This window comes from Centruroides vittatus, unplaced genomic scaffold, assembly GCF_030686945.1.
Source record: "Centruroides vittatus isolate TY-2023 unplaced genomic scaffold, ASM3068694v2 contig_538, whole genome shotgun sequence".
NCBI lineage: Eukaryota > Metazoa > Arthropoda > Arachnida > Scorpiones > Buthidae > Centruroides > Centruroides vittatus.
Genome location: NW_027122316.1, coordinates 738,436 through 762,619, shown reverse-complemented (window position 1 = coordinate 762,619; position 24,184 = coordinate 738,436). Strand labels below are relative to the sequence as shown.

General features: G+C 34.5%; 1 protein-coding gene across 1 annotated transcript; it reads right to left on the bottom strand.

Moving 5' to 3' along the window:
* Positions 1 to 7,212: 7,212 nt before the first annotated feature.
* Positions 7,213 to 15,023, bottom strand: RpL6 (ribosomal protein L6). The gene is made up of 6 exons (XM_067274178.1): positions 14,910 to 15,023; positions 13,608 to 13,856; positions 9,951 to 10,094; positions 9,826 to 9,874; positions 8,453 to 8,637; positions 7,213 to 7,413 (listed from the first exon to the last, which is right to left on the bottom strand). The coding sequence occupies exons 2-6, from the start codon at positions 13,854 to 13,856 to the stop codon at positions 7,252 to 7,254; spliced, it is 789 nt and encodes a 262-aa protein (XP_067130279.1). The 5' UTR covers positions 14,910 to 15,023; the 3' UTR covers positions 7,213 to 7,251.
* Positions 15,024 to 24,184: the final 9,161 nt, after the last annotated feature.

Genomic DNA, 24,184 nt, shown 5'->3' with positions numbered 1-24,184 from the left:
TTACTCGAGAAAAATTTAGTTGACAATACGGGATTGCACTGTCTACATTTTAATCACAGTAAATGAAAGAATACAGCATGCTCTATCTTTCTCTCGAGATTAATTTGTTATTAGGAGCTGATATTTTCTTTGATGTTATCACTGGTCATACTATGCAGCGTGATGGCCACCCTACATTGCTCAGCACTCTCTTTGGCTATGTTATTTCTGGTCAAATACCAACTTATTGTTCTACTAGTTCGAGGAGTGTGGTGAGTTGTATAAGTAAGTGTGATTTACTTAACAAATAGAAAATTTTGGAAACTTGAGGAAAAAAAGCAAATTCCTCAGACTAAGGAGGACAAGTTTTGTGAGCAACATTTTATAGAAAATACTAAAAGAAATTCCGATGGTCAATTTGTTGTAAGGCCTGTTATTCAATAAATTAGAGGTAACTATAGGAAATTCCTTTGAACAGGCCAAGGCTTGTTCAAAAAAATTTCCTACGTATCGGCTTTAACGCCTTGCTTTTCCTGGTACTCGGTATACGAGTATGACATATTTGTCAGAATAATCCTCGCGACTATTTTCTTGGCTTTGGCAGTAATATTCAGCATTGTTAAGAAAGTCAAACTAAATTCGAAAATTCGATTGAAAAAGTCGTATCGTTTTCCTAAAAATCAATTGCGTGTTATTGTCGATATTGTACGGCTTACTGCGGTAATTGCGACTATCGTTTTTACCATGTCCCTTCAATGCGTAATAAATTTTCTATTTTATCCCGCTTTAGAAAAAGCCAAGTCCTTTAAATACGAACCCCTTTTCTGCTGTATCGAAGTCGGTATCGCTGCTAATGTTATGATTGGTGGTTTTGTATATGTGTATTTCTTTGTTGTTTTGCTTTTACATACTTTAATCAATGCATTCGAAAACGTATCGGAAGATTTGTATGTACTGAATAAGGGAAATTCGAATTTGCATTCGGAATTGGAACGAATTATGGCGCAACACGACGAACTTTGGCGTTTTACCAGTCACCTCAACGGACCATTCAATTACGTATTAACAATTCTATACGGTATTTTATTATCAGAAACGAGTCTAATATACTTCGCTTTCATCTTTTCGAAATTCAAATTTGCGTTGAAAGTGTTATTTTCTTCACTGTGTTTTAGTTTCACTTTCCTGTGTATCGTAACCGGATTCCTGTTCTCCGCTTTTACATCTACGGTAACGTATTTCCATTAAAAATTCCACCATTTTCTATATTTACGGACCTCGAAATGTGTTGTTTCTTTTTCAGATGCAAACGTCTTTTCAAGATATCAGAAGATTCGCTGGCTGCGATTTCACATTGGAACAAAAACTGAAGGTATAACATTTAAAACTTGTCACGTTTCTACGTACTGTAAGTTATTTTAATACTTTAATTAATAGAAATACTTTTCTAGATTCTAAACTTTATGAAGAGATTTGGTAAAGAACCGCTGTGTTTGACATTTAGAAATTACTTTAAGATTACAAAAAAGTTTCCAATAAAGGTAAGTTTTGCAATTTATTTTAGTCACGTTGCTTTTAAAATTCCAATAATGATAAATGAATTCATCCTTTAAATATTTCAGATGGGAAATTCTCTACACTCCATGTTTTCCGGTCTTTTGAATATAAAGAGTGCTTCGTAGACGGAATTTAATAATTCTAGAAAAGATTTCGATTCGCAATGGTTTAAAAGATTGTTTTTCGGGTCGCATCGGAGCTTCGGAAGGTAATGCAATCTCGAAACTCGCCGAGTCAACTCTGCACGCTTATGCTTGTATAATAGATATTTTAACATTTATTCGAGTAACTTAAGAGAAAGAAATACCTATAAACCAGTTGGCGTGCCGTGACATTTGATGATAGGGAAGCCGTGTTTCTGTAAGAAGCCCACTTACAGAGGCAATCAATTAATTGCGCGTCAGGGCCCGTTCGTATTCGTTCGTTCGATAAGCCAGTAAAAACCGTATACTTCTTTAAATGTATTTTTAATAGATTATCCGACGTACTTAATAAATAAGAAAGTTCAATATAATTACCTCCGTTATTAGATTCAATAAATTCCCTACGCCCTCTAAATGCCAATTCTCGCTTCGAGAAAAAACATATAACGTCTATTAATTTAGATATATCTATTAATCGTAATTATCTCGTTATAATTTTCAATATTTATTTTATATTGTCTACCATTGTTAAATTCTATTCCGCTTTGATTTCCAAATTGCTTCAATTTTACGAAAGAATCGTCATTCGTCATAAATTTTATCGTCAAAATGTCGAAATTTTTTGTGACGTATTTATATTTAATTTAGGCATTGGTCTTTCTCTTTTAATAATGTTTTCTTTTTCATTATACGGTCTCGAGCCAAAACTTTTTTAAAATAAATTTTTGAATCACTAGCCACGATATAAGGGCTAAAATTAAAAGTATCAGAAAAACTTACTTGGTAAAACAAAATGTGTGACGAATATACATACCTAGTACAAAAAATTCTTCAATTGTACGAATATACTTTTAAAGAAACTTATAATTAAATATAACTTTGTGAAGAAACGTACATAAAAATAACAAAATATTCTTTACTTTTTAAATCTCAAAACAATCCACTTAGTGAAATAGCTCCCTACGAGTGGCTAATGAATGGAATCCGAGACGGTCCAGGTAGGTGTGTGCGTGCCAAATCCCGAGGGTGCCGATACCGGTCAATGTCAAATGCCTCTTTTGTCGCATCGCTAGTATATATCAAAGGACGCGACGGGGTTGTTGTAGATTTTAAACGTTTCTCACCATAGCTGTAAAAATCTAAATATGTTAAACTTAACAGATTGTCCGTCCTTCGTTTTCTAACTAATTCGTTTTAGAACCGAGTGTTCGCGGAAATTTCCAAAATTTACAACTTTTCGGTCACTCTCGTTGAACTGGAAAAATTTCTGTCTTTATTACATCTAATATTACGAAGAGATCAGACCCCACTGTACTCGGCAAGAGATTGGTTCGGTTAAGCTTCTGTTTAAGTAAAATTTCGGCTCTTTCATCAGGGTTTTATTTATGTTTCTAATTCCCTAATCGCTTAATTATTTAACTACTTCTTAAGTAGAAATAAGTCGAAACCAGTTACTTTGTACTTGGATATCTGTAGTCTTGGGAAAGAAGTGGAAAGAAATTTTTATGACAACAGATACAGAAATCGTAAATTTAAAGAAAATAAATTCTAGAGCTTTTTTGTACCATTGTACGTCTCATTCATTAAATTTGGTTGTAAATGATGCTGCCAAAGTAACAGTTAATTTTTTAACATTATACAAGAATTGTACACGTTTTTACTGCATTCCCTTACAGATAGGACATACTAAATCGTAATATCACCGGTTTAACATTGAAATCCGTAAGTAATATAAGACGGGAGAGCAGAATAAACGCGGAATAAATATATCAAATATTTTAATGGATTTTTTAAAACTCCTGTCAACTATACAGAACTATCATAAAAACATACCAGTAAATTCCTATCAGTTGGGTTAAGTTATAAATCTAGTCTAGGGTGGGCAACCTTTTTTATAACGTGGGCCAGAATAAATTTTACGTTTTTTCTGCTTTGGACGTAGTAGTTAATTGACGCTTTCTTGTGACTCGTAATTTTTTTAGTCTGCAAATATGAAATAAATAAATAAAAAGTTAATTACTACATTTATTTCTCTTATCGTTTTCGAAAATTACAAAGAATTGGAAAAATAACTATCAATTAGTTATTTTTCCAATTTAATAATCTATTAAAGATCTCGCGGGCCGGATAGAAACTTTTCGCGAGCCGTAGCTGGCCCGCGGGCCGAAGGTTGCCCGCCGTTGATCTAGTCTGCTGATGATTCACATAATCGGGCGAGGGCGGCCGAATATCTAACAGGCAGGCGGCTAACAGCCCACAACCGCTCCGGGATATAGAGTTGGACGCTTTACGCGTGTGTCGCGTCTTCCAGCTAAACCGTGACGTTGGTGCTCTGTAAAGCGCATGCGCCAATGCCTATATAATCTGGCTGATTGGAAACTGACCCGGTTTCGACATTCCTTCCGCCACCGAATTATTCGAATATACAATAGCAATCTTATCGTTTTTTTTCACATGTAGTATAGAAATTTGTAAAAGATACATAATGCAGTTATAATAAAATATTAATTTTAATTAATTCAAAGTACGTTAAAATATGAAAATTTATATTTTATAAAATACAAGGGAAGGTCATTGGAAGGTGGAAGCGGCGCTTCTATCGACGGCACGCCACTGCTATAAACGTTGGCAGTTCAACTTTTGCATCTATTCCAAAGCCTTAATATTATAAGGTAAATGTATATTTTACTAATGAAGAAACGACGAAGACAGCGCACGGTTACACAAGCTGGCTCAAAATCGGTAATGCTGCCGGACATATTCTGTCAACGTCCCTATTATAGATACGGGTAGAAACATCGACAATATTCGTCGTGCTGATGACACAACCCTGCTCGGTCGGATGACCCGAGACTGCTCGCAGCAAAGGTCAAAGTTGAAAGCGAAACAACTCGATGTTAAAAAGACCAAAATGATGACAAAAAGACATGGAAAACGTAGGACGTTTCCAGGTTTTATTTTCTTTGGGGCATTAATTGACAGAGATGGAGAAGTAACACCCGAAATCGAGAGAATTGCACTAGGACGAAGTGCCGTGCTAAGCGTGGAAGAAATTTGCAGCAGCAAGGATATTCGGATAGTAATTAAATGCATACTTTTCCAGACGCTTATTTTTCCCAGTCTCGTATGGTTGCGAGTTGGATGGCAAAGAGAGCCGACGGGATAGATGCATTCAAACTGTGATGCTGTGGAGGAAGCCGCTCCAAATACCATGGACTGATAGGGTGACTAACAGGGAAGTCCAAGACTCCGTAAAACCTGACATGTCCTTAGAAGGAAGAAAATAATTCGGCTCACACTCGCTTCTTTTGGCCATGTAACGCAGTCAGTCACTCGAAATATCCACGATGCACCTTGTCGGTGGGAAGAGAAGTCCTGGTCGCCAGCAAAAACACGTTTTCTGATTGGGTTGTTCCATGAGTGACTTTGGATTTCTTGTAGATGATTCTAAACTTCATTGCATTGTCTATGTTTGTTTGGGTAGGATTGAGAGAATAGTGAAGTTTGTAAATAGTCAACCGGGAAAAAAAGTGTTGAGAGGTTTTTTAAAAACGAAATTACTATTGACATTGTTTTGCAGCAAAGATAAAGAAGGCTAAGAGCATCAATAACAAAGGAAACACTTAACTACATAGACAATTTAAATGAAATTTTCGAAGGTACACCCTTTACAACATTTGGAATTATGGTCAGACTAACCTGAGGACCCAGGATCCAAGAGTTATAACTAAACGGAGTGTCAAATCTAGAAAATGTCCACAATGCTTGTACTATGTTCCGTGTTATATGAATTTCGTGTTGTACGAATCACTTAAATACACGAACCAATCACAACCCGGCACGTGTGCAGTTTAGGGGCTACGGCTGTTTGAAAGGTTTTCTTCCATAAAATTAATCGATTCTAGACTAATTTAAATCAACATTTCCAAAACACGTATAATGTTTTGGGAATAATCCATTTAAACTATGCTATAAACAAAAAATTGTAGGATTACTTACCGAGTGTGCATCTTTCGACGACGCCATTGCTTAAGCTCGTTTTCGTCGCGGAGCGGCTCGTCGAACGGCGGACGCGGTTTCCTGATCGGCGAATTTTTCGCAGAAAAATAACTTAACTTTGGAGACATCGTTAATAAAAATATAATTTTTATGACCGTTGAATAATAAATATTTTTTAGTAGGTCCAGTGCTCGTTTAAACTCAACTGTTGGTACAATATCCGCTATTGGTCCAGATTCGACCAATCCTGACGCGACACGAGTCGGCGATGACGTTTTAACGTGTTATACGAGTCTCTTTTAGCGTATTATACGAATACGATTGCAATTTTTTCGCCGTTATACGAACCCGTGTTATAGGGGGATTACTGTATACGAATCATGCTTAAATTACGTGAATTTCCAATTTTGTATCTCTTATATCTTAAGTTTAATAATTTATTAACAGTATCTTATCTCCAAATATTCTACTTTTGTATGGTTAAAGTAACATTGCTCCATGTTCATCCCTTACTTTATCAATTAAATATTCAAAGTGGTGTAAAGTATCCTCTCTCTATAAGGGTACTTTGAACCAATTGTTTGGTCTGTAAAAGAACAGTAAGAAAGCTGCAATACTGAGATTTGGTTAATGTTTCAGTAGACATTTCAAAGTACAGTACATGTGGAATAGAACACACAACTCCAATATAAGAGACTGCAATGGCTTCCGAAAAAAGTGCGCAAAGTATCCTCACATTTGACTATTATAAAAACATATTTTCTATCTGTATTATCTCTCTTGCTACATGCTGTTTTAACAAGCAGGCCAATGACAATTTTTGCCATTGGTTTGCTTATCCGGTTGTACGAAAGCCACTAGACTAGGAAATGTCCTCGGGGTAAGTCCATGCGCAACATTCTAGATCCCAGTGATTGTGGAACTACCCTAGTATTTGACAAAATGTGTATCAGCATAGCTATAGTGTGACACAGAGCTGAACAGTAGTAGCTATTTAGATTACCAATCCCACAATTTCACTTACTTTTTATTCCAATGTCAAGAAAGTAAAGGAATCTCAATCTTAATATTACTACTAGACTTAGTGCAATGCACTAAATAATAGAGTTTGGCATGCTTGAGATGGTAGCACATATTTGGTGATGGTTAAAATTAGTACAACATGAAGATGGTCAGATAACTCAAGTATTTTTCAGAATATACATTGAAAGGATATAATTATTAAATATTTAAAAACGTAATTATAAGTCTGTAGTAAATCATTTGCTACTTGAAAATTCCAATCAATTGGAAATGAATGGTCCCCATAATTTACGCTATGCTAACTGGAATATCCATCTTAAAAAATTTTCATACAAAGAATAAATAAATCACAAAACTGCAATGCAAGAAACTGAAAATTAGTCTGGTGATTTATATTCTTGACTCTAATTTCAATCTTTATGCTAAAAAAATGGTTTAAAAATGTCTTCAAAAATTTTTGCACGTGCAATTTTAAAAATGCAGCGTCGAAATATTTAAGAACCAAATGGTGTTTCAAATCTCAAACTAATTTTATTACACATTTTTCCACCTAGAATTTCATTCTGTGCGGATACATTTTATTTCGCAGTTGAAAGACGGACGCCAGGTAGGAGAACATCATCTTTTTCTCAGGATGCTTTTTGATGGCCTCTATCAGCTGTCTGTCCACTTCGATCTGGTCCTTCTTTCGCTTTTCGTTCACGGTGTATTCCTGAAATCAATTTTCTTATTATTATCAAATCATTTTTGTCTCTAACGGTCTTTGTGTCTTCTACTAAGAAAGTTTACTCTAACTTATTACTATGTGCAATCTGACTTTCAGATGATTCTCTTTCATACATGGTACCTATAAGACTCTTACTGTAAATCATTTTTCATACATCAAACTTACTCTACAATTTTTTAGCAGACAGAAAACATCTCTATGATAACTAAGTTTATTTTGTCTGTTTTGAATCCAATAACCCTATCTGTAGAAATTAATCCTTATTGTCCATTTTGTTTAAATTGCGATTAATTTAATATATTAATTAATAGTTGTTTATTTTTAGTGTTTTTAACAAGTTAAAACACTTTTTACCTTTTCTGTAAACAGAACTCGCTGTATAACACTTAACCAATGCTAAACTTTTGGGTAACCATGCACATTCTAAGAAATATGTTACGTCTGAAAGTCGAGGAACTATCCACACGTGAATTTTCGAGACACAACAGTACATTCTCAAATAGATTATTATTATAATCAATTTACATGATACAAATTCATAAGACAAATAGTGTTCCTTTAGATAGAATTTTCCTGTATTTTCTTTAAATTATGTTAGATAAAAATTATATTTACAAATTAATTTTTCATACATAATTTATTTTAAAATAGCAAACATAGTTATCGACAAACTTATTTTTGTCTTAGAATTTAAACTTTGTTCATAAACAAACCTCATGAAACCCGATAAATTTCTAAATCCAAACAACCACCGGATTACGTCGGGCTACTTTCACATGATTATATTTAATTAATTACTAAATAATTTGTCACTAGAAAGAGGCGTCAGACACCATCTCTTATTAGATTTAATAATTAAAATTAAATTAAAATTTATTGAATAATTTAAAATATTTTGGAAGAAAAACTTTCTTTGTCAAATATAATTTTCACAGTTGCCGAAGTATTAATAATTACACTTATATAGAAAATTTAGTTCCTTTGTTAAAAGTATTATAACAAGAACGAGTTTCTAAAAATTTACCTCGGATTTCAGTTCAAATATTTCTCCTTCGTCTTTCTTTTCTTTCTTTGAATGTTTCCTGTTGAAATATTTATCATTCAAATGTGCTGGAATCTTCACCTCGCTAATGTCCAATTTAGTACTTGTTGCAATAACATAAATTTGATTGATTCTTCTCAAAGGACAGCCATTAACTTTAAAGGGACCTAAAATATTATTTAAATCAACATTAACTCGCTCATTAGCATATATGTAAGCATAGAATGCACTAAATTTTAAAAATTTAACAGAAATGCTAAATTTCTAGCAATTATCTTCTATTACAACTAGTGCATGCATTTATGACGACTTGGACATCTAAATCCAAGGTAAGATTTGAAGTAATAATCATACATTAAATGAACACAAGATGTCAGACATCACATCTTTCAAGTCACGTATGTTATCAGGACAACTAGACTTGTGTTACAAAAGTAGCAATATAAACATGGCAAGTTTCTCTCCATCTCACCAAACGATTTGTATCACCTGACACTATAAACACATTCATTGTGCTACTCACGTAAGTTGACACTAGGCACTGGGCACCCTGGATAATTGCAAATCATCAGAGCTTAACCTATGATCTATATTCTGTAATCATACAAGTCTAACATGACACTCCAACAAACTGAAAATGCTGTCATTATTTCTCTCTTGCTTTGATAATTTAATCAAGGATTTCAAGTACTTTCAGGACTGATTTAAGTTTGTCCTAATCTGCATACAGTAGAGCGTCGAAAATTGGAGTCAATTGGGGACTGGGGTTGTTCCAATTAGTCGTTTGTTCTGATTTCCGACTTTGTACGAAAAAATATATTAACCTGTCCGATGTTCAAGTTTTTCTCCGTTGTGTATCGCTTCATGTTGAATTTTCATCAATTTTAAGCCTAACGAAAATTTTTATAATAATAATCGAGGCTGTCGTATCGTTAAAAATTATTTATTCATTTTGTACAAACAAAATAAATATATTGAAGAATATAAAAAACATGAAAATTATACTTTAGAAGTAAATCTAGTATCAAAAACGTTCGATTCAGCACGACACAGTCCGACTGAAAATTGTTCCAATTTCCGGCCATTTCAATTACCAATGTTCCAATTAACGACGCTCTACTGTATTTACTGATTCCTTAATATCTTTAAATATTTAACTGTAACAAAAACAAGTCACATTTCAACATAAAAAGAAATTAATACAGACTTTTTCATATATAAATTATATATTAGCAGGACAATTGCACTGCATGCATGATAGCATTCCTGAATAATATATAATAATTAAAATTGTCATAATTTATTGCTGTGCTTAGGCTGTGCAAATTGTCAATATCTAAAATTCAAACACTTACCAGTAACTAGCAGAAGTCCAGATTGTAACTGCTTCAAGAAAACAACTCTCTATTTCCAAAAGAAAAAAAGACACTCATTGAAGATTAGCCAAATTTACAACATTCCAGATAAAAATCCACATTACCTTTCCACGATGGCGACCAGCAAGAAGAATAAGAACGGTTCCGGGAGTGATTCTTTTCCTCAAGTAGCGTTTATGTTTTGAAAAAGAAACCATCTTCCTGGATTTTTTCAGTTTGGGACGATCTTCAGTTGGGTAATAACGACGCTAAAAATCAAATGCACGATACGTATGAAATTCAATAAAAATATTTTAGTTAAAAGACAGAAAATTTATAAAAATATTTTAAAATATAAACAGCAAATTCATCATTTCTAATAATTAAATTATAGTAAAAAATTATAATTCTCATCTGAAAACTTGTCAAAACCACAGAACCAAATTATCATCATTATCATCTACATATAAATCAATGTCCATTCTCCATATTATACATTAAGAACTCTTCATATTATGCATTTAAGTGAATTTATGATTGTCTATATATACTTTATAATATAAAATTTCATCAGATATGCTACAAGAGGCTCATTCAGAAATTAGAAGAGAAAGGACAAGACCATCATTATGATCATCAAACTACCAGAGTTAGAGAAATTTGTATCAACACATTTTGTAACCATAATCACAATATGTCATACCACTGATTACTATTTGTCAGTCAGTTCATATATTACAAATCATTTTACATTTATAATATAAAAAAACAAAGTTTTGGTTAAGACAAATGATATAATTTATTTTTACTAGCTAAAATTTGCAATGTATCCAAGGTAATGTCATTGGGCACATTCAAAATCTGTGTGCCACAGCACCTCTCTCCAAAATCTCAGGTAACTTCCAGTTGCTGCTAGCTAGCATGCTGCTATAAACTTTTCAGTACTTAACATGCAAGCAGACAAGCTGGCAGATACCCACAAGCCTCGTAAGAGCTCTATTTTGTGTTGACAATTTTGAAATTATTTGTTGATGAATGCGCCCTAATAAATTAAGATCAGGTTTGTACATTTACGGAATATTTTAATATACCAGTATATTTATGTAAGACATCACAATTGTTTTCAGTTGTTAAAGTGTAATCTTAAGATTGATTTTGTTATGTATAACTCCTATGGAAATTTAAAACACCTTCATCCCTCTTTCTCTTTTTGAACTATTCATTTTTCATTAACCTGTTCTCATTAAGTTCAAAAATAAATTTAACAAAATGTGGAAGTACACATCATTTACCATTTTTCTTGTTTCTCTTTCCTGGTGTCCCCGCAGTCAGCATTTGTGTTATCTCAAAAATGCCAGTTTAGTTGTGTAACTTCTGGCAGCATACCACTGGATTGATGCCGAGATTTTGAATACACCAAATGTGCCAGGCTGTGCTCACAATGCCAATAACCAATATTTTTATCATTCATCTCTATAAATCATTCACACTAGTTGCTGTCATTGCATTTTCATCTTAGTTTTTGTCATTCAAAAGTTAGCCCCAATTCATGATTTGAGGTGGTCATAATGGTCAATCAATGTAAACTTCCCACAATTCTCTTTGAAAAAATGGAAAAACAGTTAATCTGTCATGTTGTAAAAAGACCTTTGCTCTATGACATATCAAAGAATGCTGAAGAGTTAACATTTTACTTACATGTCCAGTTTTAAAAGAGATAAATCTGGTTTAAAAATGCAGAAATTCACGGAATAAATGCTAATAAAGCCTAATGTAAATCGCACATGTCCAACACAAAAATTAACAAACAACGTGAACACTTTGGCAATGAAATAGTATGACAAAAGACAGTCCCTATCATTTAGAATCTGTGCTCATCGTCAGCAGTCTGAATGTACCATAGTATTATACAGTCCCTGGCCAAATTATTAGACGCACTACAGATTTTTCATAATTCAATGTTTCATACTCGGTTTGGTGTAGGTCTATCTTATAAATCATAATTTTGATAAACGAAACTTATTTTTTAATGTCATTGTATACCTATATTTGTTATATTTCATTACAATGTTAATATATTGGTAGGTATCAGAGCTTAGACATTGAAGTATAGCGTACAAGTACAAACGTGTTTCAGTTGAGTTCTCGCTTGCTACTGGTGTGGACGTGTTTCTGTTCACCTCTTGTATTTAGGTTATGGTATACAATTACGCAAATGTTTGTTTTCTTCGATAGTAGTATTTTTACCAACCAGATATAATAAATTGTGATCTTTTGACATGGGGAAAAAGGGAGACCTTTCACAACGTAAAAAAGCTGAAGTCAAAGCCCTCGTTAATACAAAAATGTATTCCAACCGTAAAATTTCACGAAGGTTGAATGTGTCTGAAGCTAGCATATGACGTATAAAGAAAAAAGTTGAATCAGACCAAGATCTGAGTTCGAAAAGAAAAAATAAATGCAGCAGAAAGCCAATTTTCAACCCAAGGTCAGAAAGATGTCTTAAGAAAATTTGCTTAGAAAACAGATTTGCTACCACAAAATCAATAAAATCTCAATTGGAAGATGCAAAAGTGAATGCTTCTGAGCGCACTGTACGCAGAAAATTGAAAGATCTGAATTTTAAGGCTTACCGTCCAGCAAGAAAACCCAAGTTAACAGTTGCAATGAAAGCAAAGCGTTTGAAGTGGGCCAAACAGTGGCGTGATAAGGATGTAGACTTCTGGAGATCGGTAATTTAACATTAAATAGATTATTTACTATAAAATAGACAAATTAACAGTAGATACTTGATTCATAAGATATATTTTTTTTTGTTTTCTCAGGTCTGTTTCAGCGATGAAAGCACATTTGAAATTTTAGCCAACAAAGCTCATTTTGTCCGTCGTTGTAGAAACGAAAAATTTCATTCTGAATGCGTCATTCAGACTGTTAAGCACCCCACGAAAGTAATGATTTGATCTGTCATCAGTGGCAAGGGCACTGGGCGCCTGTACGTAGTAAAAGGCACCTTGAGGCAAGACCAATATAAAGAAGTCTTGCAAAATCGGTTGCTGCCACAGGTTAGAGAATGGTTCCCAAATGGGGAACCATTTATTTTTATGCAAGATGGAGCTCCCTGCCACACAGCCAAGTCTGTGAAAACATATCTACAAGAGCAAAATATCCCTCTGTTGGATTGGCCGGGTAATAGTCCTGACATGAACCCCATAGAAAATGTGTGGGAGCTCATGAAGAGGGAAGTGGCCAAAGAGGTCATCACAACCAAAACGCAGCTTTTGGAAAAAATCATCCATGTGTGGAATCATCATCCACAAATACAAGAGACAGTCCAGTCTTGCATCGACAGCATGCCGCGCCGGATTGAGGCTCTCATAGCTGCAAAAGGTGGCTCAACAAAATACTAAAATTTAAATGGCAATTTTGTATTTTTTTACTATGTTAATAAAAACAAAAATTTTCAATAAATATAACGTTTTATTCGTGTTAGCACCTATGTAATAAAGTAAACTGTACATTACAAGTTAAATTCATTGGTAATAAATATTCAAAGACCAAATTGTAGTAGCTGATAATTAAAATTTGCATAAAAACTATAGTGCGTCTAATAATTTGGCCAGGGACTGTACACAGAATATACAAACTGTTAAAGTTAAAGAATGTACTATATAAACTATACTTTTCACAGATACCAGATATATTAAATCTAATGCAGCCAAATTTGAGAAATATAACTATGTATAAAATATCACACTATACAGTCATTTAATATGCCATCTTACCTGCTTTTTCAATTTCACCACACGTTTTCCTCCATTCTTTTCACCACCAATAGGTTTCACAATGGTTCTTGGCTTGCGCTTCGGTTTTTCCTTCTTGGTAGTTTCACGCTTCACGTTCCACATTCCACGTTTATGATACATACGAGAACGAGTGAATCTCCAAATGCCTCCCGGTAACTTGTAATTTCTTGGCCTATGTGGCTCCTTCGTCTTTTTGTCACCAGCATTTTTCATCTCTACGTCTGCCATCTGTAATTTTGTAAATCATATTTAAATTATATTATACCATAAGAAAAACAGCAAACTATATTAAATTTTGTTATTAATGACTAAAAATCATTAATATCAATATCTACATACTTTTGACAAGAAAAAAATGAGAGGAGAAAGTGAAGCATGCTACAAGACAGTCAGAAATTAGAAAACAAAAAGAAGGAATACAGAAAACGATGAATGTTAAGGAAGTAACAAGTAAAACACTGTTCTGATTGAAGACTTAGGACCCCTCAAATCTCCCAGATAACCAAATAAGTCAAAGGAACTGTATCTGTAATTGTAACTGTTTATTAAAAACATGATAAACTTAATGGAAAATGCAGAACTCCAATCATGCTTCAGTAGTAGTCTGTGCAATGGCATTTCTTATGCTTTAGGATCTTTTAGCCATATCTGGTAAAGTGAAAGACAATTGATTTTCAGCATTGTTTTGAGAAATAGCTCTGGTTTTTTTCACTTTAAATTTTATCCTATTTTTAAACATCTTCAAAATTGCTAAATTCAGGAGAATATTTCACACGTAGACCATCAGTTTTTTCCTTACTCCTATGAGCATGGTGTACAGCTCAAGATCCCAACCACCATTCAGACCAGAGTTTGTACCCCTTTCAAAGCACACAAAAGCCAACAAGGATAAAATTCAAATTAATGTTAAAATATATATTTAGTCAAATTGCCCATAAATATCAGTTATTTTTCCCATTAATGGTGAATCATCATAAATATTGAAGGGGAAGCTTCATTAACAAAATAAACTCAAGAACATGCTTAAATTACCAAATTAACAACTTTATGCTCTTTAATTAACATTAATAACAATAAAAATGAAATTATTCTAAATTAAACTATACTTATTCACTGATAAATTTAGCCTGTTTCACAAAAACATACGATTTTCAATATATAAAACATGAAGATTAAGTATCTTTATCTTATACAAATTACAAAAATAATACTTTACATGTCAAATCTAATTTATAAAAAACAAAATTTACTATATTTAAACAACAGATTGATTGATAATACCTTCGATCAGTTGGATTTATAAAACGATAACGATCCAACAACTTCTACCACACGACGACAATATGGCAGGCTAAAGAAGTGTTGCCAGATTGACGTGGTTAAAGTTGTAAAATTGTTCCGAATAATAGCCAAAATGAATTTCTAAATTCTTTAAAATTATTATTTAATAAAATTTATAATAATATAAATAAAATTAGTTTAAAATATAAATTTTAAGCAAAATATTTACATGTATTAATATCTATGTAATGTGTATAATGAAAATATAATACTTAATTTTAACCTTCTATCAAAGTTATATTTTAATACAGAAAAATATAATAAATTTTTGGTTTATTCTTCCAATAGTAACACTAGTATTATTTATTACGTCTTTCTTAATTATCCGCAATTAATAGCAATTAAACCAAGATTAAAACAGTTTATTTTATTTCGCCTACTTAACAATGCATTTCGAAATGGCAATTTTCCAATCCTTCTTCGGGCCCTGGTGACAATCCTGCCCAATACGTGGTACAGACTTCAATGTTATGACTTAAAGTAAAATGGCGGTCGATAGTACCTGACGTTGTTACCAACAGCGCTGTATCTAATGTCATAGCCACTCTATGTAGTATATTCTAGCTCATTGGGTAGCTATCAACTGTCCTTCCTTATATTCTTCGAGACTTTTCTATTTATTTGTAAAAATAAATAAATATTTAAAGTGTTAATTAGAAATATAAGTTAACTGTTATGAGTTTTCTCTATTAGTAGGTACAGTACAGTACTGTACACGCAACGCGATATTTTTAGTGTTGTAAGCGATCAAATGAACGGCTCTTATACTGTATAATAAAAATCTATTCTTGTAATCGAACGATTTTATATTATTTCAAGATGATTAAATTATATTTTTGTTTATCTAACAGTACAATATTTTGTATTATTTCTAATATTTATTCCTCTTTTGCTCTTGCAAATATCAAAAAAGTTCCCCACATTGATAATGTCAGATTTACATTTTTGCACATTTTACCTATAATGGCCAAGCATATGCTGTATCTATATATATAATCGAGACGAGTTGATAATAATAATAATAATAATAATAATAATAATAATAACTCTCCCATGGTCACCACCTGGTCGTGGTGGGAGAGCCCAGTAATTTTACTGATCCATAGGGGAATGCAGGCTGAAGCACAAGCTCTTGGTAGGGACACCCATGCCAGTAAGGTCTATGGGGAGAAATGAAGCTAAGAGTAACCACACACCCACATTCTGTGGAGATACGTATTATGGTAGTAACCAGATCCAAATGCGATACCGGCTCGGACGTCGCCCGGGTTAACAAGGTCCGCGTTCGTGAGTTAGGCAGAGGCTCACGTTCGAAAAATAGGCCACAGTCTCCCCTGGTTACCGGTGGCGAAAGCAGCACCGGCCCAAGCATGGCTACTGCAATGCCCTCAACAGATGTGAGGAACCAACCCAGCCTTGGTGTTTCTGTGGCAATGCATCCACAGACCACAAAGGCTGGAAAACCACGCCAACGGATGAAATGGACGGTAGAAATAAATGAGTTTATCATCCGTACTTACTACACGATCACAAAACTCGAAACAAACATGACAGCATACAGACAACAACTATACCATAGATTCACACAACAGTATCCTCATCTCACTGTCACCGAACAAAGGGTTGTTGATCAAAAAAGAACAATTATACACAACAACCTTATTCCACAAACAACACTTGAACTTTTCAAACAACAGGTTGCTGATCAAATACATCAACAGACAGAAACATCTAACATTAATGAAGATCATGTAACCTGTCAGGATAATCCAGGAACAAGCATTGATAATAACACACATACAACAATTACCACTAATGATACTACAGACACTTCCTCATCCATCACTGATAACATAGACATGGATTTAGTTAATACGCTCTCACTTATATTTCAGGAAACACTCACTAAATATACAGGCACAGATCCCACACAAAGACCACGAATACCAAAAATCAACACGTCGAAGGAAGTAGGAAAAACACTAAATTACGTAAACACTCACTTACTACCACACTACATTCATTCAATTTCTACACTCGCAGACATTCATACATTAGTTTATGCTGGGGCAGTCACAGTAGTGACACACCATGGACTGAAAGTACAATCACAGACAAATACACAGAAAACACAATTCTATCACAAGCCTGCCTGGCAGAGAAGAATAGAAACACAAATAAATGACATTAGACAGCAATTAGGCAGGCTGACACAATACACTAAAAACAACATAACACCCAAATTAAGGAAACAGCTCAAAAACATTTTCAAGAAAATAAAAACACACACAAAACATGAACATCACAACACACACATTACAGAATACATTGATACACTAAAACAAAAACTTGCTGCCAAAGCACGTAGACTCAAACGATACAAAACATGTACACTACGAAAACAACAAAATAAATTATTTACAAACAATGAAAAACTCTTTTACAGACAAATTAATAACAAAGCAAACACTGATACACAGCACAGTGGCACACCAACAGAAGAAGAACTCACAACATATTGGTCTTCTCTTTGGTCCAGTGCTGTCACGCACAATGCTGAAGCAGGCTGGATCGAGGAGGAGAACAAAAACTTACACAACATACCAACTATGCCCTGTGTTGAAATAAGCATACGTGATTTCCAATACACTGTTAACAGAACACACAACTGGAAGACACCTGGTGTAGACAACATTCACAATTTCTGGTACAAAAAGTTTACATCACTGCACCAGGAACTAGCTAAACACCTAACACACATCATCATCAATCCACAAGACATGCCAAATTTTCTTACTCAGGGCATCACCTACATGAAACCTAAAAACAACAATACCACAGACCCCACACAATACAGACCAATTACATGTCTTCCAACACTCTACAAAGTATTGACATCCTGTATTGCAAACAAAATATACAAACATGTTGAAGAACACGACATTCTAACAGAACAACAAAAAGGTTGCCGTAGAAATCACAAGGGATGCAAAGAACAGTTACTCATAGATTCAGTCATTCTACGGCAAGCACACAAACAACACAGAAACATACACATGGCATATATAAACTACAGAAAAGCATTCGACAGTGTTCCACACAGTTGGCTGCTACATATTCTACACATGTACAAAATACATCCATCACTCATTGCATTCTTTCAAAACACTATGCAGCACTGGAGAACAACACTACATCTCAGGGTTAGTAACACTTCCATACAAACAAACCAAATTTTTATTAGGCGAGGAATTTTTCAAGGAGATTCCTTGAGTCCTCTCTGGTTCTGCCTAGCCTTGAATCCATTATCCAACATGTTAAACAACACACAATATGGCTACAATATCAGGCATGAAAAAACAACACAGTATACACTGTCACATCTCATGTACATGGATGACATAAAACTTTATGCATCCACACAAAAACAACTTCATCAACTCCTACAAATCACACATTCATGCACCAAGGACATACAAATGGAATTTGGCCTAGATAAATGCAAAACACTTCACATAGAAAAAGGAATCCTGAAGAAAGAAGATTTTGCACTTGGAAATGGAGACGTTATTGAATCCATGGAAGAGGGCGAGTTCTACAAGTATTTAGGATTCCAACAGGCCAAACTAACAAAACATGCACAAATAAAGCAAAGATTAATTAAAGAATACCAAAGTAGGTTAAATGCTATTCTCAGAACAGAGTTAAATGCAAAACACACAGTTAAAGCAATAAACACATATGTCATCCCAGTACTCACATATTCTTTTGGAGTTATACATTGGACTCACACAGATCTTGAGCAACTCCAAAGGAAAACAAGAACAACACTTACTAAGCATAAACAACATCATCCTAAATCCGCCACAGAAAGATTAATCCTTCCACGTAAAGATGGCGGGCGTGGCCTGATTGACATAGTTAACCTTCACTACAAACAAATACAGTCACTGCGAGAGTTTTTTTATGAAAAACAAGAAATATCACAATTACATAAAGCAGTAACTCTAGCAGACTCGAATAACACACCATTAAACTTACACTCACATAATATGGACACAACACAACATATAAAAAGCATAGACACCATTAAGCAATCATGGGCTCGAAAGGCACTCCATGGCAAGCATCCTTATGATCTGGCCCATGATTTTGTCGACAAAACTGCGTCAAACAGCTGGTTAGCTCGGGGATGCCTCTTTGGGGAGACGGAAGGATTCATGATTGCCATACAGGATCAGGTCATAAATACCAAAAACTACAGAAAACACATACTCAAAGATGCAACACTCACAAATGACACATGCAGAAAATGTCACATCATGCCAGAAACTATACAACACATCACCTCTGGTTGCAAGCTCTTGGCACAAACAGATTATTTACACAGACATAATCAAGTAGCAAATATAATACACCAAGAGCTTGCAAGGAAACATAAATTAGTAGACATCCACGAACCATATTACAAATACATTCCACAGACAGTATTGGAAAACAACACGCACAAAATGTACTACGACAGAGCCATAATCACAGATAAAACAATTTACCACAACAGACCAGACATCACACTCATTGACAAACACAATAAAATCACATACATTATAGACATATCCATTCCAAACACTCACAATATACAAAACGCATGCACTGAAAAAATTAGAAAGTACACAGAACTCGCCCAGGAAATAAGGCATCTGTGGAGGATGGATAGGGTGCTTATTGTACCTGTTGTTCTCTCCTCTACAGGTGTCATACCACACACACTACACAAAAGCCTGGGCACATTACAATTGAATAGAAACACATACATCATACTACAGAAGACCACTATATTGAATACATGTCATATTGTGAGAAAATTCCTGAATACAGACACACACACTGATACACTTCTTTAATTTCTGTTTTGGTTACTATGCCTTGACTTTGGTCCGGCATAGTATACAGCCACCGGTGTTAACCGAGTATATCTCTTTTAACCCAACATAATAATAATAATCAGTGCAGAGCCCAAACGGTAAGGGGTTGAAAGTTGAAATTTGGTACACAGTTAGGGTACGTCACGAGAACGCACACTAAGAAGGGATTTTTCGAAATTCCTCTCCACGGAAGGGAGGGACGGGATTAAAGCTTCTATATACATTATCGAGACGTGTCCAAATGGTTAGGAGTTGAAAGTTGAAATTTGGTACACAGTTAGGGTACTTCACGAGAACGCACACTAAGAAGGGATTTTTCGAAATTCCTCTCCACGGGGGAAAGGGACAGGATTAAGTCTTAACACTTCCATCAACAATGGAAGTGTTAAGTAACAATGGAAGTGTGAAGTAACAATGGAAGTGTCAACAATGGAAGCGTTAAGAATGGAAGTGTTACGTAACAATGGAAATGTTAAGAGCCCAAACGGTTAAGAGTTGAAAGTTGAAATTTGGTACATAGTTACGGTACGTCACGAAAACGTTCACTAAGAGGGGATTTTTCGAAATTCCTCCCCACGGGGAGAGGGACAGGATTAAGGCTTAACACTTCCATCAACAATGGAATTGTTAAGTAACAATGGAGAACAAGAGAAAGCGACATGCAAGATTTACTGGCGCTGGAGGAAAAAAAAAAAAAAAAAAAAAAGAGTAATATGTTAGAGCATATTCGATTTTCAAATTTAAACAGATTACAGTAGAGCGTCGATAAGTGGAACCAATTGGGGACTGGGGTCCTTCCAGTTAATAATTTGTTCCAGTTTCCGACTTTGTACGAAAAAATACATTAACCTGTCCGATGTTCAAATTTTTCTCCGTTGCGTATCGCTTCCTGTTGAATTTTTCTCCGTTGCGTGTCGCTTCGTGTTGAATTTTCGTCGATTTTAGGCCTAACGAAAATTTTTATAATAATCATCGAGGCTATCGTATCGTTAAAAATTATTTCTGCATTTTGTGCAAACAAAATAAATATATTAAAGAATATAAAAAACATGAAAATTATACTTTAGAAGTAAATTTAGTATCAAAAACATTCGATTCAGCACGACACAGTCCGACTGAAAATCGTTCCACTTTCCGGTCGTTCCACTTACCGACGTTCCACTTATCGACGCTCTACTGTAGTTCGGTTTTTCTCGACTTTTCTTCTTTAGAACATTCGATGAAAATCGAACGATATAATCAGAACACGTCGTGAAAATCGAACAATATTAGAATATTCGATTTTCAAATTCGACTTTTCTTTAGAAATATTTAGTTTGTTGATAAAATTACTCTTTTTCTTCTGTGACTATAACGCAATAATCTTAATCTTCGCTATCGTTACTTTTGCCCGAGCAACGCCGGGCCTATCTGCTAGTTTAATATAAATTTTTAAGTATACTTTTTACATAAAATTAATTGATAATTACAATTTAAAGATGGAGGAGGTGGAAGATAATGGGGGTCGTGTGAATCTCCGGTAGGGTCAGATTTAGAGCCGATTTTACTCGTTATTAGCATTTACAAATTTTTTATGAAACTCGTCTGTATCCCCAAAATTAAGCGTTCTGCCATTTTATAATATTTAAAACTATAACAAATATTTTAATAAAATATGATAATAGATGGCGCCATCAAACTTTTTAATGTAGCCGAGAAATTGAGCAACTCGTTGCTGGTTTATTTTTCAATGAAGAAAGTTAATGAAATTAAAAGTATTAAAATTCCAACAACAAGGGAAATCCTTAATTTAAAATAAAGCCTTTCAAACACATCTGAAGTGCAATATATACAATACATGGGGTTTACGTCATACAAACACCATGTATTGTTGAAAAGTTTTATTGTAGACGAGTGAGATTCATTTAGACTCGATATTCCTTCCAATTCCTTGTCCTAATATTTATTCGAGTATAGATTTTAAACATGTAATAACTGGTATGCGGCATCGGTCAAAGTATACAAGAAACAAATTAAAAATATTATTAACGGAAAAGATATTCGTGAATTCATGTGGCATGCGAGTGCGGATGTTGGCGCCTATTTCGCTTAATATCTCAGAAGCAATTAAAGATGATAACACGAAATTTGGCACGGTAACTTGATACCTCTCATATGATTATTAGAAGACATTCATTTAAGAGCAAGAAAAATGTGTAAAATTTTAAACATTCGCAAAGTCTTAGCTATCCCCGCAAACTTCCATCGACTCCTATAGGGTCAATATTAATCTCGTCAAGAAAGCCGGAGTTAATATAATAGAATGTATTTAACAAAATATTTCTTTTTGTTTTAGAAATAATAAATCACAAAAGAGACAATCGTAAATTACTTATCTGCAGTTTATAATAATTTAAATTTGATTTTCTACTCGACTTTTTCAACAAAACACCAATATACTTCGTGTTTTCAACGTTAAACGGCATAAAGGAGGATGCACACATGCGGTGCGGCAAGGAAAAGCGGTGACGCAAACGCGTCTTAGCCGCGCGGCAGCACGACCACACAAGCGGCAATCCGTTTACATTTCGGCGCATGCGTTCAGTATTCAAGATGGCGAACGATATCGACGCTCCGCTGTCCACGTGTTTACAAATTTTGTTTTGTACGGCTCGTTTTATTTAGCTAGAAGATTTCGTCGAAGATTCGAATGAATATTTTGGATTAGAGATATCGTATTGGCAAGAATCTTGCCGAGATATTTTGTTGGATCGATAAAGAACTGATGTACAAAATAGGCTTATTCTTCGATTAAGATCTCTCGATAAAGAATACTATTTCGAGTAAGATTCGGTTGTTTTGTTTTTTGAATTAAATAATATATGATTACTGTATCTGTGTAGAATTTGTGTTAAATTTATTATTCTTTCCTCTTTATTCTGATGTTAGTTATCTCGGTTAACCACGTCGAACTTTCCGCCATTAAAACACCACGTGATTGTATTTTTTCACGTGACTGCCAGACGAAATATTATTGGCTGATAGAAACGCGTCTTGGCGGCGGCCGCCGCGAAAGATAGAATTCGACCAACTTTCGCGGCATGAGAAAAGCGGCACGAAATAGACCTCTGCGGCGAGAAAAAGTGACGTCATTCTGCCGCTTTTCCTTGCCGCGCCGCATGTGTGCATCCGGCTTAAGAAAGCTGCGCAGCAGCGGCCGAATGAATAAGAATGGAACAAGCGGCTCTTGGCCTGCCGTTGGTCATTTTAACACGAACGATAACCCAGAACTCACCACGCGGAGGTGGCTGCTTCAGAGTTCCACCAAGAGTAGGAAAGAATCCTACTGCACAAGTGACCAACATCACTTGTCGAGTCGAGTTCTTCCTTACTCGCACGATAAAAATATTTATAATTACCTCTGAATTCTCCAAATTTAGCTATTCGAAACTCACCGTATTATTACTATCTGAACTAAGGGATGCGATATTACAACAACTAGTAATAAAGAAAAACGGTAAGATATAAACACACCTGGTGGTAATAAAATGCACGTTAGGGCCACAAAATTTAGTTCAATTTCATACCGAACTTTAGTACCGAAGGACATAAAGAGTTAGTTTGAGTAAAAAGTAACTCGAGTGAAAAGGCCGACGGAAGATTTTATCTCTTTATTCGAGCGGGCCTAAGGGAAAGGCGAAACAGAGAGCCCTTTCTGTCTCCTGTACATTACTGAAGTTTACTTAATCGCAATTTTTTTCGCGAAATCTTAAAGAAACGCGGAACTTTCGAACAAATTTACGCTTATCAATAACCACCTGCAATAGAAAAAGCCGACAATACATTCTAACAATTCGTTACGTATTGTTAGAATATATTGTTTAGAACGCGTGACGTATTACGATCCCTTCATATTTTTACGTCTCGTGTTACGTAAAAACATTAATGGGTTTGAAATATTTCAGAAAAGATCATTCTATTAAAATAGTATTCATTAGATACAGAATTACTTTCAGTTTTTTAAGCTACAAAGTGGGTGAACAGTTTCTGAAATTTTGCAGGGTGGTTTGATTATTATGGTAATCGATGATACTAAATTTTAGCAGTTAAACAATATGTTATTTTTCTTGTTGGCACGCGCACAAAACAATGGTTTCAACAATAAATAAGAAGAAAAACAAATTCTGTCTAACAATACGTACTGTATTGTTATAATAATAATTAGTAAGAGAATGAAAGAGATTAAAAACATTTTGGCGTAAATTTCTCGTTTGTTACTTAACACAAAAAATAATTCTATACCAAGATGGA

Coding starts and splice junctions, on each gene's coding strand:
- RpL6 (XM_067274178.1), bottom strand. CDS start 13,856: ATGGCAGACGTAGAGATGAAAAATGCTGGTGACAAAAAGACGAAGGAG. Junction 10,095..13,607: donor TGGTGAAATTGAAAAAGCAG/GTAAGATGGCAT, acceptor TTTGATTTTTAG/CGTCGTTATTACCCAACTGA. Junction 9,875..9,950: donor CTGGTCGCCATCGTGGAAAG/GTAATGTGGATT, acceptor TTTTGGAAATAG/AGAGTTGTTTTCTTGAAGCA.